Source organism: Mobula birostris, chromosome 3 (assembly GCF_030028105.1).
Source record: "Mobula birostris isolate sMobBir1 chromosome 3, sMobBir1.hap1, whole genome shotgun sequence".
Lineage (NCBI taxonomy): Eukaryota > Metazoa > Chordata > Chondrichthyes > Myliobatiformes > Myliobatidae > Mobula > Mobula birostris.
In genome coordinates this window covers 176,966,573-176,980,835 of record NC_092372.1, presented here as the reverse complement: position 1 = coordinate 176,980,835, position 14,263 = coordinate 176,966,573, and the positions used below count along the sequence as shown (strand labels likewise).

General features: G+C 39.8%; 1 protein-coding gene across 1 annotated transcript in view; it reads left to right on the top strand.

Moving 5' to 3' along the window:
- The window catches only part of LOC140195440 (uncharacterized), a 442,685-nt gene that overhangs the window by 37,028 nt on the left and 391,394 nt on the right, over positions 1-14,263 (top strand). The window contains exons 6-7 of the mRNA XM_072253735.1: positions 7,991-8,114; positions 9,588-9,692. Of these exons, the coding sequence (XP_072109836.1) occupies positions 7,991-8,114; positions 9,588-9,692 (229 nt within the window). The remainder of the gene's footprint in view (positions 1-7,990; positions 8,115-9,587; positions 9,693-14,263) is intronic.

Below are 14,263 nucleotides of genomic sequence, written 5' to 3'. Positions count from 1 at the left end.
CCGACAGCTGCAGGCTTACAACAGCTCCTGAACTTGGTGGTGGGGTCCCAAGACTCCTGCACCTCCCACCCGACGGAAGCAACAAGAAGAGAGGGAGACTGGTCCAATGCAGGCAGATGGCACTGAATACCTGTTCATTTTTTGCTCTCATCCTCTGATTTTAGTCTTGCTCAACGCTTTAATTGGCAAAGATAATGGAGCCGACCATGGGTTTGTGTTCTGCCATCAGGCATCGAATCTGCATCCACCCCCAGCGATGGTTGCCCCCATCGCTCCTGCACTCTGAGAGTCTAGTTCACCCCCCCCCCCCCCCCCCGGAGATCACAAACTGATGTGCCTGGCTCACAAGTACATTCTTAAAAGGGAAATTACAGGCTGCAGACTATCGATCGCAGTTCAGAAGTATATCTAGAAAATGAGGAACATCTAGTCGTTTAGTGAGCTTTCTGCAGTACGTCGTTGTAGGCTACTGGCACCATCTTTCCTGAATCTGGAAAGGCAAGGATTGACGGTGAAGAGTTGTTTCTCAAATTTGTGAGCAGTGGTGTGCTTCAGGGATCCTTGTTGGGTCCACCATTGTTTCTCATATTTTAAAAATTTGGATCAGCATGCAGGTGGTATGGTTATTGTCTGTGGATGGCATTAAAATAGGTGATATAGTGGGTAGTGAAGAAGTTGTCTAACGGTACAACAGGATCTGGTTCATCTGGGAAAGTGCGCAAAGGAATTTAACTGAGACAAGTGTAAAGTGATATGTTTTGTTGAAATTAAACCATGGCAGGGTTCTGGGAAGTGTTGTAGAACAGAGACCTCGGAGTGCAAGTACATAGTTGCTTGAAGGAGATGACACAGGTAAACAGGGTGGTAAAGAAGGAATGTGATATGCTTGTCTTCATTTGTCACAGCAGTGCAAGAACTGGGACGTGTTACAATTGTACAACATGTTGGTGAGACTGTATGTGAAAGATGTGATTTTAACTAGAAAGGTTGCAGAAGAGATTCATAAGGCTGTTGCTAGGTCTGGAGGACTTGAAGTATAAGGAGAGGTTAGATCGGCTGGATCTGTTTCTCCTGGAACAAAGGCGGCTGAGGGATGATGTTACAGAGGTTTATGTAGCCCTAAGGAGGACCTTGTGGCAAGTTTTCCTTGCAAAGGGGAGTGGGTATATAGAACAAGCTGGCAGAGAAGTAGTTAAGGCAGGTACAGGTACGCCATTTGAAAGATATTTGGATAGGTTCATGAAAGAAGTAATTTTAGGGGATGTAGGCCAAATCTAGGCAAATCGGACTTGCTTTGTCCAGTGTAGTCTGATTAGACCAAAGGACCTGATTCTATGCTGGAAAACTCAATGGCTGTCTTTCCTGCTGTTACTCTGGTAAAGTATATGCGTTTTAGCCAGGAAGTCTAATATCACTCATTGCAACAGTCTCTGGGCTGATAATAACAAAAATGTAAAAAAGGTTTGGACCCAAAATTGAGCCTTGTGTTACCCTGCAAATCATCTCTCAAGGTTTAGAATTTTGAATTCAATTTAAAATTAATAAAAAAAGTTGTTAGCAATAAAGGTGACAGCAATGATATGGCAGTGCAATTAGTTTTTAACTAGAAAAACACTGAATTTCATCAACCTGTGACATCTTAGGTTGAATAATAAATGTTAGCTCTGTCAATGTTGCAGACATCACAAAAGTTAATAAAAAAATGCAATGAAATTTCTTCAGTGTGCCCCTCATAGTGTGCAGTTAGTCATGGTGTTTAATATTAGAACACAATGCGCATTAAAAAATTACTCAAAGCCAAAGAGTCATTGTTAATTTCAAGGTGATACTTTTACCTTAAATTTTGAGGAGCAGGTGGTGTATATTTAGTACATATTGGCTACAATATAATTGAATATCTGGCAGTAGGTAGATGGGAGTGAATTAGAAGCCAGTTATTACAATTGAAAGATTTTATATGACCCTTGACAGAAACATAAGCAACTTGTAAACAATATACAGGTCCACAATCCCTTATCTGAAATCCAGAAAGCTCTGAAAACCGAAGTCTTTTTCGCCAACAGCTGACGTCACTCAGGTGTGACGTGGCAGCGCGAGCAAAGGCCGCCAGACGTCAGTTGTGGCTCAGCGCTCGTACTGGTTACACGTGCATTTTCTGTTCACTGATATTTTGTGTTCACTGTTGACTTTGTCTTTGATTTCACTGTGAAAATGTCATAAAAAGCTGCAGATACTCCTATGGGTAACAATGAGAAAAAGGGAAGGAAGCATCTATCATTATCAATATCGCAGAACGTGAAGTTATTGCAGAAGCTTGATCGTGGTGTGTCTGTGTGGTGTCTTACTGAAGAATATGGTGTCGGAACTACTACTGTATATGATTTAAAGAAACAAAGACAAGTTACTGAAGTTTCACAGTGACAGTGACGTTCTACATTTATTCCAATAAGTCAGTTACCATGTGTTTGATTCGGTTTGTTTGAAGCTGTATATTTTTATGTTTTATTGATTTTTTTCTTGTCATTATTCCCTAAACAATACAGTATAACAACTATTTACATAGCACTTACATTGTATTAGGTATTATAAGTAATCTAGAGATGATTTAAAGTATATGGGAGGATGTGAATAGCTCTGGAGCTCTGCTGGGTCCTAAAGTCCACCGCATAGAGACAGGTTAAATAAGGGACTTGAGCATATGTGTTTTTTGGTATCCGCGTGGTGGTGGGGTGGGGGGGGGGGGGTGAGGAACCAATAAGGAGGGATTCTGAAATCCGAAAGATTCTGGCCCCAAGGATTTTGGATAAGGGATTGTGGACCTGTATTATGTAATACCGAACAGAGAAGATTATTAATATTTGAAACATCTTTAAATCACAACATAGAGCTGTCTGGTTGAATCATCAAATTCGACAATCAATATGAATCATATGTGCTCAAACCAATAATTTGCAGTTTTTGTAGGTGTAATTTTTTTGTGATACTTTTGTTTGCTTCACTTATTACGGTTCACTAGTGCAAATATATCAGTGCTCTTGCAAAAATGGTCTGTTTTTATCTTCATCATTTTGAGTCTGGGTATTGATTTACTAGTTCAAATTCCCAAACCCTTCCATAGCCCTGCCCTTTCTGGTCCACGTAACCCACCCCTGCACTTGCACCCTTGGACATATCTTCATCAATTGTTTCTGGCCTTCTTATGCTTTCCAGTTTTCTTTCTTTTCACCACTGCATGTAGTGCCTTTAATTAATTAGGGTCTCTGGATATGACACTCCATTGCAGGTGCTTTATAAAGTCGTGGTGGTATTATGCTGTTGTTATTCCTGTTATTGATGAAAAAGGTTAATTATTTGTATTGCTTATTTAGTCCTATATTGCTCTCTGAAGAATTGCACTTTTTATTTGAGTAAAGGAAAGGATATGGGGGACTGAAAGAAAAGTAGCAGTTATACATTTTGCAAAGAAATCCTCATCCATGCACATGTTGGGTTTATTGAATTTTAAATAGAGATCAAGTTGGTAAACTTAAGATAGTTGTTATATAGTGTTGAACAGTGTTTATTGCGTAGAAGCAGACTATTCAGCCTAAGATTCCTTCTGGTGTTTGTATGTTCCACAAGACTTCCCATTCCTCCATTAACCCCATCGAGTTGTCTTTTTCATGTTTCCTTGGGTTTATTTATCCAGATTCTGCATAAGTGTATGTGTGGTAATTGCCTAAACTAATCTACATATTGTGAGGAATGCTATATTGTACTGAATTCTAGATGAACAGATTTTTATATCACTCATTTTATATTTTTTTTTAGAGAACCCATTACCTAGGTTGTCTAAGACATGTAAACATGTTAGCTGAAACATCTGCAGTGAACTCCATTTAGGATGCCACCCCCTTGTTTCAACTCCCCTGTCTCCGCTATATCTGTTCTCAGGATGAGGGTTTTTCATTCTAGAAGAAGGAGATATCCTCATTTTTCAAAGAAAGGGGCTTCCATTCCTCCACCATCAATGCTGCCCTCAACTGCATCTCTTACATTTCATGCACGTCTACTCTTACCCCATCCTCCCACCACGCTACCTGCTACCCCATCAGCCTCCGTGTCTGCCACGTAATTCTCCAGAACTTCCGCCACTTCCAACGGCATCCCACCACCAAGCACATCTTTCCCTCCACCTCACTTTCTGCTTTCCGCAGGAATCGCTCCCTACGTGACTCCCTTCTCCATTCGTCTCTCCCTACTGATCTCCCTCCTGGCTCTTACTCTTGCAAGTGGAACAAGTGCTACACCTGCCCCTACACCTCCTTCCTCTCACTACCGTTCTAAACAGTCCTTCCAGCTGAGGTGACATTTCACCTGTGAGTCTGTTGGGGTCATATACTGTGTCCAGTACTCCCGGTGTGGCCTCCTGTATATTGGTGAGACCCGATGTAGATCGGGAGATCGCTTCACTGAACACCTACACTCCATCCAGCAGAAAAAGTGGGATCTTCCAGTGGCCACCCATTTTAATTCCACTTCCTATTCCCATTCCCATATGTCCATCCATGACCTCCTCCACTGTCGTGATGAGGCCACACTTAAGTTGGAAGAACAAAACCTTATATTCCAGTTGGGTAGCCTCCAAACTGATGGCATGAACATCGATTGCTCTAACTTCCGGTAATGCCCCCCCCCCCCCACCCTTTCCCATCCCCTTTGCCCTCTTTCACCTTGTCTCCTTGCCCATCCATAGTCTCCCTCTGGTGCTCCTTCCCCCTTTCCTTTCTTCCCTCCCCCCCCCTTTTAAATCTACTCCTCAACTTTTTTTTCTCCAGTCCTGCCGAAGGGTTTCAGCCCAAAACGTTGTCTATGTTTTTTCCTAGATGCTGCCTAGCCTGCAGAGCTTCTCCAGCATTTCGTGTGTGTTGCTGCATTTAGGACTGTGAACAGTTACCTTTGTTGTTGGTTGGGAGATTAGGCTAGATTAAATTAACTTCATTTGTCATAAGTACATTGAAACAGAGAGTGAAAAGTATCATTTGTATCAATAACCAACTCAGCCCAAGGATATACTGGGGACAGACCACAAGTGTTGTCCTGCACCTGCGCCCTCCACAACTTACTAATCTGTGCAGGAGGAAACTGTAGTTATCGAAGGAAGAATGTACAGACAGTGGTGAGATTTGAACCCTGATCGCTGGGGCTGTAAAGTGTTACACAAACTGCTAGGCTACTGGGCCGCACCTCTGGAATACTGAATACAGGTCTGGTCCACCTCTTGAAGGATGGACATAAACCTGCAATAGGATTAGTGCAGTGATGGTTCGCCAGGTGAAAAGCTGGCACTCACAGATTTATCATGGTGAAAGAAGTTAAGAAAACTTTCATTCGTTACTGAGAATAAAGGTGATGTGCCTGCTCAATCAAAATTTCTAATCTCTCTCATAGTGGATCACTTCACAGGCTCCAGTGTGGGGCTACTCAATTTTGGACAACTCAAGAGTGTGGTATTGCTTATGATGTGGCAGGACACTAGCATTAGAAAACTGCAGAAGTTAATTCTGGGAAATCTGCACATTGAGTCCATGCCAAATTATATCTGCTGCAGGAGCAGCAGGGACATTCATTTCAATGGAAAGGAGTAAGAATGAAATAAATGACATGTTTTCATTTAATTGAGTTAATTTAAAATACAGAAGTCTGTGTTTTTGAATGCTGTAGTTTTTTTAGTATAGTCTTTTTTAGCATCAAAAGTATCAGTGTAATCAGATGAAGCTAACTTTTTGTGAAAGGGAAACCAGGTTTGACATATTTGTTAGAAATCTTTGAAGAATTTGATCCTGCACTGAATAAATGGGAACCAGTGGATCTAGATTTCCAGGAAACATTCGATACGGTACCATATAAAAGTTTACTAACATCTCGTGGTGTAGGAGGTAACATATAGGCAGAGATAAAATATTGGCTGGGTAACAAGGAACAGAGCTGGAGATAACTGCTCTTTTTCTGGTTGGCAAGATGTGGTGAGTGGTGTGCTTATAGGGATCAGTGCTGGGCACTAACATTTCACAATGTATTTACAGTAAATGACTTGGATGAAGGTACAGGTCGTTAAGTTTATTGATGACACAAAGGTGATTAGGAAAAGTAAATTGTCGAAATGACATAAGGAGGCCACAGGAAGAAATTTAAATTGGTTAAGTGAGTGAGCAAAGATCTGGCAAATGAAATGTGACATCAGAAAATGTAACATTATTTATGTTGACATGAATAAAAAAAACATTGTGTCTAAATTGTGAAAGATCTAAGATGCAGGGGATCTGAGAGTCCCAGTGCATAATTTGCAAAAGACAAGCGTGGAGGTATGCAAGTTAATTATGAAAACCAGTAGAAAAGGAAATTGGATTAAAAAGGGGAGGTTTTGTTTCAGTTGTATCGGGTATTCGCAGCACCACATTTGTAGCACTGTATGATATTTACTTTCTCATTTTAGAAAGAATACTAATCTGTTCAGAGAAGCTTCATTGGATTAATAGCTCAGCGGGTTGTTTTGTAGGGAAATGTTGAACAGGCTGGTCATATCAATTGGAGACTGGAAAAATTAAAATATACTTGAATGAAACAATTTAAACCCTGATGGAAGGTGATTGTGGAGGTGATTGTCCTTGCACTGGAGAATCTGGAACTATCGGTCACTGTTTCAAATTAGGCCCACCAGCATTTCAGTCATAGATGAGGTAACATTTTTTTTCTCTCACAGAAGGCTGTGAGGTTCTAAGACTAAAAAAGTTAAAGATTAGCTTTAAGTCAAAAACACAAGTCAAAACGTTGAAACAGCGAAGTGTGTGGTTTGCATCGTTAAATCAGCAAGGATTGTGCTGAGCTGCTCACAAGTGTCATCACCCCCTCATCTCATTACTCCTAACTATACATATTTGGAATGTGGGAGGAAACCGGAGCACCAAGAGGAAACCCACGCGGTCACAGGGAGAACTACAAGCTCCTTACAAAAAGCAGGGGTATTTGAACCCCATTTGGTTATGGCTGGCACCGTAATAGTGGTACACTAATTGCTATGCCACCATGCCTCAAAAAGACACTTCGAATACTTTTGAGGCAAAGGTAGACATATGATAAGGAAGAGAGGGAAAAGTTATTACGGATAAATGTGAATGTACAGTTGTTACATAATCCTATTAAATGTCTGCTAAGAAATCTGACTTGTGAGAAGAAAGCTTGATGCTGAGCTATAAGTAAAGAAGAAATAGGGAGACATCTTGATAGAAATGGTTTAATCATAATTCAGGATGGAGAGATCCAGTTTGACAGATTACTGAAGTTCTTTAGGATGTAACAAACACAATGTGTAGAGGGCACTTGGATTTCTAGAAGGTGTTTGATCAGGCGCCCCATAGAAAACAGCCACATAATAAGGATGCTTGGAGTTGGGAGTAGTGTATTAGCCTGGACTGAGGATTGGTTAACCAACAGAAGGCAGAGAGTTGGGATCGATTGGTACTTCTCTGGTTGACAGTGGTGGGTGGAGTGCCACAGGGGCTGGTGCTGGTCCTGCAACTGTTAATAACGTGCATTGTGATTTGGACAAATGAGCGAGTGTAGCATATGCAAGTTTGCTGATGACATTGAGTTGAAAAGCTGATTGTGCAAAGGTGGTAGGAAATCTGCAGAGATGTATAAATAGGTTAAGTGAGTGGGCAAGGGTCTGGCTAATGGAATACAGTGTTGGCAAATGCAAGGTCATCCACTTTGGAAGGAAAAATAGAAGATTAGATTATTATTTAATTGGCAAAAGGTTACTACATACTGTTGTGTGGAGGAGTTTAGGAGTGCTTGTTTATAAATGCAAATACAGATTCAGTTCAGTTAATGCTCATGACTTTTGTTATGTAATGAGTTGTAATTGTATTATTAACATTGCATTTCAATGAGTAACTGTTGTGAAATTTTTATCTGCATTAAACCAGGTGTACTTCAATTTTTTTCACAGTTCAGAGGAAGATGCTTCAGATAAGTGTCAAGAAGCTTTGGGAAATGCTTTGGCATATGATCCAGAAAACCCTGAAGCCTTGCAGTTGATGGCTAGTTATCTTTTCAGTACTGAACAGCAACAGGTATTGGTAGTTTTGACTGATTTTTAATTTATATTAATTTAATCAATAATTTGTCTTTCAATAGTGCTAATATCTTCCTTCTGCACAGTTATTTAGCTAAATTGCAATGCATTATAAAGTTAGAGTCATATGTCACACAAGCAAGCCATTTGGTCCACCAAGTCTGTGCCGAACCAAAATTCACACTAATGCTATTTTTTCTCAACACATTCCCATTAACTCTCTTCCATTCTACCACTCACCTGCACACCAGGGGCAGTTTACTGTGGTCAGATAAGCCACCAGCCTGTATGTGTTTTGTGTTGTGGGAGGAAGGGAACCGAAGCAGCTGGAGGAAATCCATGCAGTTGCAGGCAGAATGTGCGTGCACACAGCACCGAAGGTCAGGATTGCAAATATTATATTAAAATATTATATTATATTATATTAAACCATTAATTAAAAATACTAATATAAAATAAGATTATAAAAATTGATAAACTTTTATTGAATATCAGCAATTATATTAAAATAAATTAGATCATCACTTTTGGGGCAAATCTGTCCCTCATTTCTTTCATTCAGGAGCAATGGCTGCACTCAGAACTGAGTCTCATTTTGGAGCAGGTGGTCAAATGCACCTAAACTGCAGCTCTGAACTACCAAGCTGCAGTGAGTGGGTTTTAAAAATTGAAGGTGCGCTGAATAGTGGTGATTAGATCCAAGGTGGTTGACCATGGGGTGGTGAACTCAAAGCAGTGAACTCTAACTTCTTAAGTCAGCACCTGCAGCTCTCTGGGCTAGTGAATCCCAAGATTCACAGTTCCCTTTCTTAAAAAACATCCTGTTCATCAGAGGACTTAAATGGAAATCCTTTTATTCTGAACTGTGATGCCTGGTTTTAGATTCTCCGGCTAGGGAAACACCTTCAGTATTTATCCAAAGAAATTCTTGAAGTATCTATCCTGTCAAAACCCTCAGAACCTTGCATATTTCAGCAAGATCACCAGTGATCATATTCCCAGTTGTAAATCATTGTCAGAAGACAATGCTTTCATTTCAGAAATTAGTGTAGGAAATCGAATCTGTGGAGCATGCTTTAAAGAATGAGCCCACAACTGTATTTAATCACTTAAGCACAGTTTATCAAAGCCCTGTGCAGTTGTAGCATCACTTCACTACTTTTGCACTTTCATCCCTATTGCTAAGGATTTTTAGCAGCAGGAAAAAGTAATTCAGCTCCATAAGACGTTCTATCATTTTGCCAATTTGCAGCTGGTCTGTATCTGAATTCTATTCATTTGATTTGGGAATAAATCTCTGTATACTATAGTGAACTTGTGTGGTAGAAACCATGCAGAGAGAATAAGCATAGACGGATGCTCAGTTGATATTTTCAGGGTCCTGTATTCTGAATCAGGAATGATTCATTATTGTCATGACAATTTCCTGGTTGATATGGCACTTCTTAAAACTTTTTTTTTGCATTTACAGGAAGGCAAAACATACCTGATAAAAAGCCTTAGACAATGGTTACCCAGTTTTCAGAGAGTAGAGTCAGAACTACCCCACAACAGCAATGATCCGGATCGGTTACAGGTACAGTAATTTGATGTAGTTCTGGTATCTTCCTCTGCCTGTCCACATTTACAATAGCTGTTAATTGAATTATCACAGGCTGTGCAGAAATCCTGATGAGGGATTTTAATACATAGCAAATGATCATTATTCCTCATTCTGTGGTGAAATGATCCTTTATGTAGAAGCTGAAATGAGGATACTCTTCCCTATTGCTCTATCAACTCTGCTTTCCAAATGCAGCTAAATATTTCAGATTTGCTTGGCAAATGTCGTTAAAATGCATTTGAACAACAGTCAATGTGTTTATTATAGAGGTGCAGTGAAAAACCTGTCCTGCATACCATCCATGCAGGTTAATTCATTACAATGAACTGAGACTTTACAAGATAACAGAATGTAGAATACGGTGCCTGGTACAGGGAAAGTGTAGTGCAGGTAGACAGTAAAGTACAAGGTCACAACAAGGCAGGTTGTGAGGTCAAAGTCCATCTTATTATACTAGGGAAACGTTCCATAGTCTTAGAACAACGGGATGGACAGAAGCTGTCCTTGAAGCTGGTGGTATGTTCCTGCAGGCTTTTGTATCCTCTGTGTCTTCTGCTTGATGGGAGGGGGAGAAGAAAGAATATCTAGGTTGGGTGGGTTCTTTGATTATGGTGGCTGCTTTATTTGGTTTAGTGAGAGTCCATGGAGGGGAGGCTGGTTTTCTGATGTGCTGAGCTGTGTCCACAACTCTATAGTTTCTTCTGGTCATGGGCAGAGCAGTTTGCTAAACCAAGCCATTAGCGTGTGTGTAAGTGGAGTCAGAGCAGAATCTGGCCATGCAGTCATGAGTGTACAGGGGGTAGAGTAGGGGGCCACAATTGTGACGGAGGTGCTTGTGCTTGTCGTTACTGATTGCAATCTGTTGGTTAGGAAGTCAAGGATCCTCTGCACAAGGAGATGTTGACTCCCAGGTTTAGGAATTTGGAAATAATTTAACTCAGAATTGTTCTATTGAAGTTGATTCTGTAGTTGATAAACAGTACTCCAACATAGAGTACTTTACTATCCAGATGCATGGAAATTACCACTCAGCCAATGAGAGTTGGCCAATTCAAATTCAGTCATGAATATTGTGAAGTATTGCTGTGGTCCAGGCTGCTTTAATTCAGGGAAGAAGAGAGATGGAAAGTGACTCTACCCTTCAATCATCACTTTGAAACGTTAGTTATTAGGATTGGTCTGCAGAGTGAATTCATGTCAGGCATTGTATTTCAGTAACATTTAACTTATTTGCAAGGTTTCAGCATTGACCTTAGTGTCTTCCATTGACGAAAGTGATGAACTCAGAGTTGACGGAAGGGTAAGCACGTTGAAAGATGTAAGCTACAAGCACTGCTCTGGTAAAAGTAGTTAATCAATGAGTATGCAGTAAATCATGAACACAAAATTCTGCAGTTGCTGGAAATCATGAGGAACGTATGAAAAATGCTTGAGGAACTCAGTAGGTCAGGCAGCATCTATGGAGAGGAACAAGAATGTGGAGGGAGAACAAGCCAGAACAAGGAGGTGGAGGGAGGGGAAGTAGCGCAAGCTGGCAGGTAATAGATAAATCCAGGTGAGGGGGAAGGTGGGCAGCTGGGTGAGAAGGGATGAAGAAAGAAGCTGGGAGGGGGTTGCTCTGTCTACTCAAAAGACAGGATCTCCTGATGGCTACCCATTTTAATTCGACTTCCCATGTCTATTCTGACATGTCCCTTTCAGAGCGGATTCATTTGTGAGAATGACCAAGGACACATCGTGATTTGAAGTCTCATATTAAAATTAATGACAATAGGCAATTCTCGTGCTATTTTAATGACATAAATCAAGTTTGCAATTAATACCAGATACCAGATATATTCAAGGAAGAACAATTGCCTGACCATAAGAGAATGAAATAGAAGAAAACAAGAAGCAAAATATAATATATAATGAAGTCAGGAAATAAAAACAGGACTAGCTGGAAATACTCAACTGGTAATCAACGGAGAGGAAACTGGAAATCCAAAGCACCCCACACAAAATGCTGGAGGAGCTCAGCAGGTCAGGCAGCATCTATGGAAGTGAATAGACAGTCGATGTTTTGGGCTGTGATCCCTCTTCAGGACTGAGAAGGAAAGGGAAAGATGCCAGAATAAAGAGGTGAGGGGAGGGGGAAGAGGCTAGCTGGAAGGTGATAGGTGGGAAAGGTCAAGGATTGGAGAAGAAGGAATCTGATAGGAGAGGAGAGTGGACCGTAGGATAAAGGGAAGGAGGAAGGGACCCAGGGAGAAGTAGAGGCAGTTGAGAAGAGGTGGAAGGTATTGGTTTATTATTGTCATAAGTAGCAAGATACATTGAAAAACTTTAGTTTTGCATGCCATCTAGCTCAACTTGCCATACATAATTACATCAAGGTAATAAAAAGAAAGCACAATTGCCGAATGAATTGTTAAAGTTACAAAGTTCAGTGTAGTTAGTGAAAGTGCAAAGGTCATGTTGGGTTAGATTATGAGGTCAAATGTTCATGAGCTTATATGTTAGCATATGAATGATCAGTTGTGTTGTTGGAATAATCCTGTACGAAAAGCTATTTCCTAATAAGGCTGGCACTGCGTTAATATTACCTCTGGCACTGAGATAACATTAGCTGAAAAGAGACTTACTCCATCTAAAGTGAAATTACCTGCAAGCCATGAGGACTTTATTAGAGTGTCGTAATATTTATTCTTTTTGAAGTGTTTAAACTTGACTCCTTTTGATTAACTATCTTGTAATTGGGGTTGTTTTACAGAGGCTCCATCAGCCACTCAGATTTTTTGTCTTTGTTGAAATTGTGTGATTCCTTTCTGTTGCTTGTTTTCTTTCTGGAAGGTAAAGCTTCTCATGGAAAATCATGACATTTGTTTTATATTTTGATTATAAAATACACTGCTGATTTGAATGCTGAATAGCCCCAGTTTTACATTTTCTCTGCATCCCTAGCCATCTGGGGTACCTTGATGGTTTATCTGCCATACCAATAATCTGTAATCTTGGGCTAAAATTGCGGGACTTGGGTTCAAAACTCGCCATGGCAGCTGTAGAGTTAGACTGAGTGACAACGTGGGAATAGCAATATATTTCTGCATCATGGTGGTTTGTAACTTGAATGAGAATCTGTAGGTTCATGCCTTTGGTTGTAGAAGTTGCTGGTGAGGGAAGTGTTGTTAGGGTAGTTTAGGCAGGAAACTGCAGTGTGATTTGTGGTTGCTGGTGATTTATTGTTGCAATTTACCCCTTCTACCTCAGCATCAGTGCAGTGTGTTAATCTTCCTCCAACAATGTCTTAACCCAAGGGAATTGAGCATGAAAGATGTTTAAATAAATTGCTTCAAGGAAACCAGGTTTATGTGGTTTGTTTAAAGAGCACTGATGATATAAAATTCTGACATGATATGAACTGATGTGTGGAGGAAAGACTGACTCTGACGTAGAGAAGGCAACCAAAACTTATTCATGATAATTCCAACAGAACATTGGTAAATTGGCTGAGCGACACAGTATGACGTAACATTCTCAAAACTGGTCCCTGTGATTAGCACTAATTGGGCATCCGCTTAAATAATAGAAGTAACGTGGAATCCCCGAGCCTATCAAAATAAACGTAACAAGCTTAAACAGAAAGCACCAGGACACTGCATTACAAAGAGCAAGTCACTTGGAAAAAAAAACGCAAGGAACTCTAAATGATTAACAACTCTTATTAAACAACAATTAACCAATTCATATGCTCTAAACCTCAGAGCCCAATGCTCTCCAGCTCCCTGCATAGGCCCGAAGATCTCATTACGTGATAATATTGGATAATATTTTGATAAGTATGCTAATGCAGAAAATAAAATCGCTCCCACAGCTTCATTGTTTCCCTTCAAAATTTATTCTAAATTAATTCATATTGATTTTTAAAACCTCCAGTATGCATTAAAAGAAAACAGTACTTTAAACTAGTACCTGAAGGTTGTTCTAATTTTATATTACAGAGAGAAAGTGAATAATTTATATGCATAAGTTGACATCTTTAAAAAATACGTACAGTACTTTGAAGCTCGTAGCCTTTTTAAAAAGTTTATGCAAGGATAGGTATAAAATGTAATATAGCTGAGGCTGTTTCATTTGGTTTTTGGACAGCAGGTTTGATTGAAAATGAGTCTTTAATCTTAAAATTTTACTCTTGATATATCAGTGAAATGAAATTAAGCCATTTTCTTTTGTATCTCTCTGGTGTGTCAAGGGTTGGCAGATATTTTCCAATGACACTAAGCTTACAGAAATATGAATGATGGCCTGTGTACTCCAGTTTAGAGATAAGTGTTAGGGAATTAATTATTTACTGAAGCAATATTAATATCCTCAAATTTTTTTTGTGTATTAAGTAAACCCCTTGATCTGGTCTTGAAAGTGGTCAAACTTATGTTGTGAAATGTAAGTTTTGCAACACTGAGGATTTGGAGTATTAGGCTCTTTTGATGATATGAATTTTATTGATAGTTACATTTAGAATTTTAAAAAATCCAGGAGGATTAATGAAATTACCAAAGCATAGA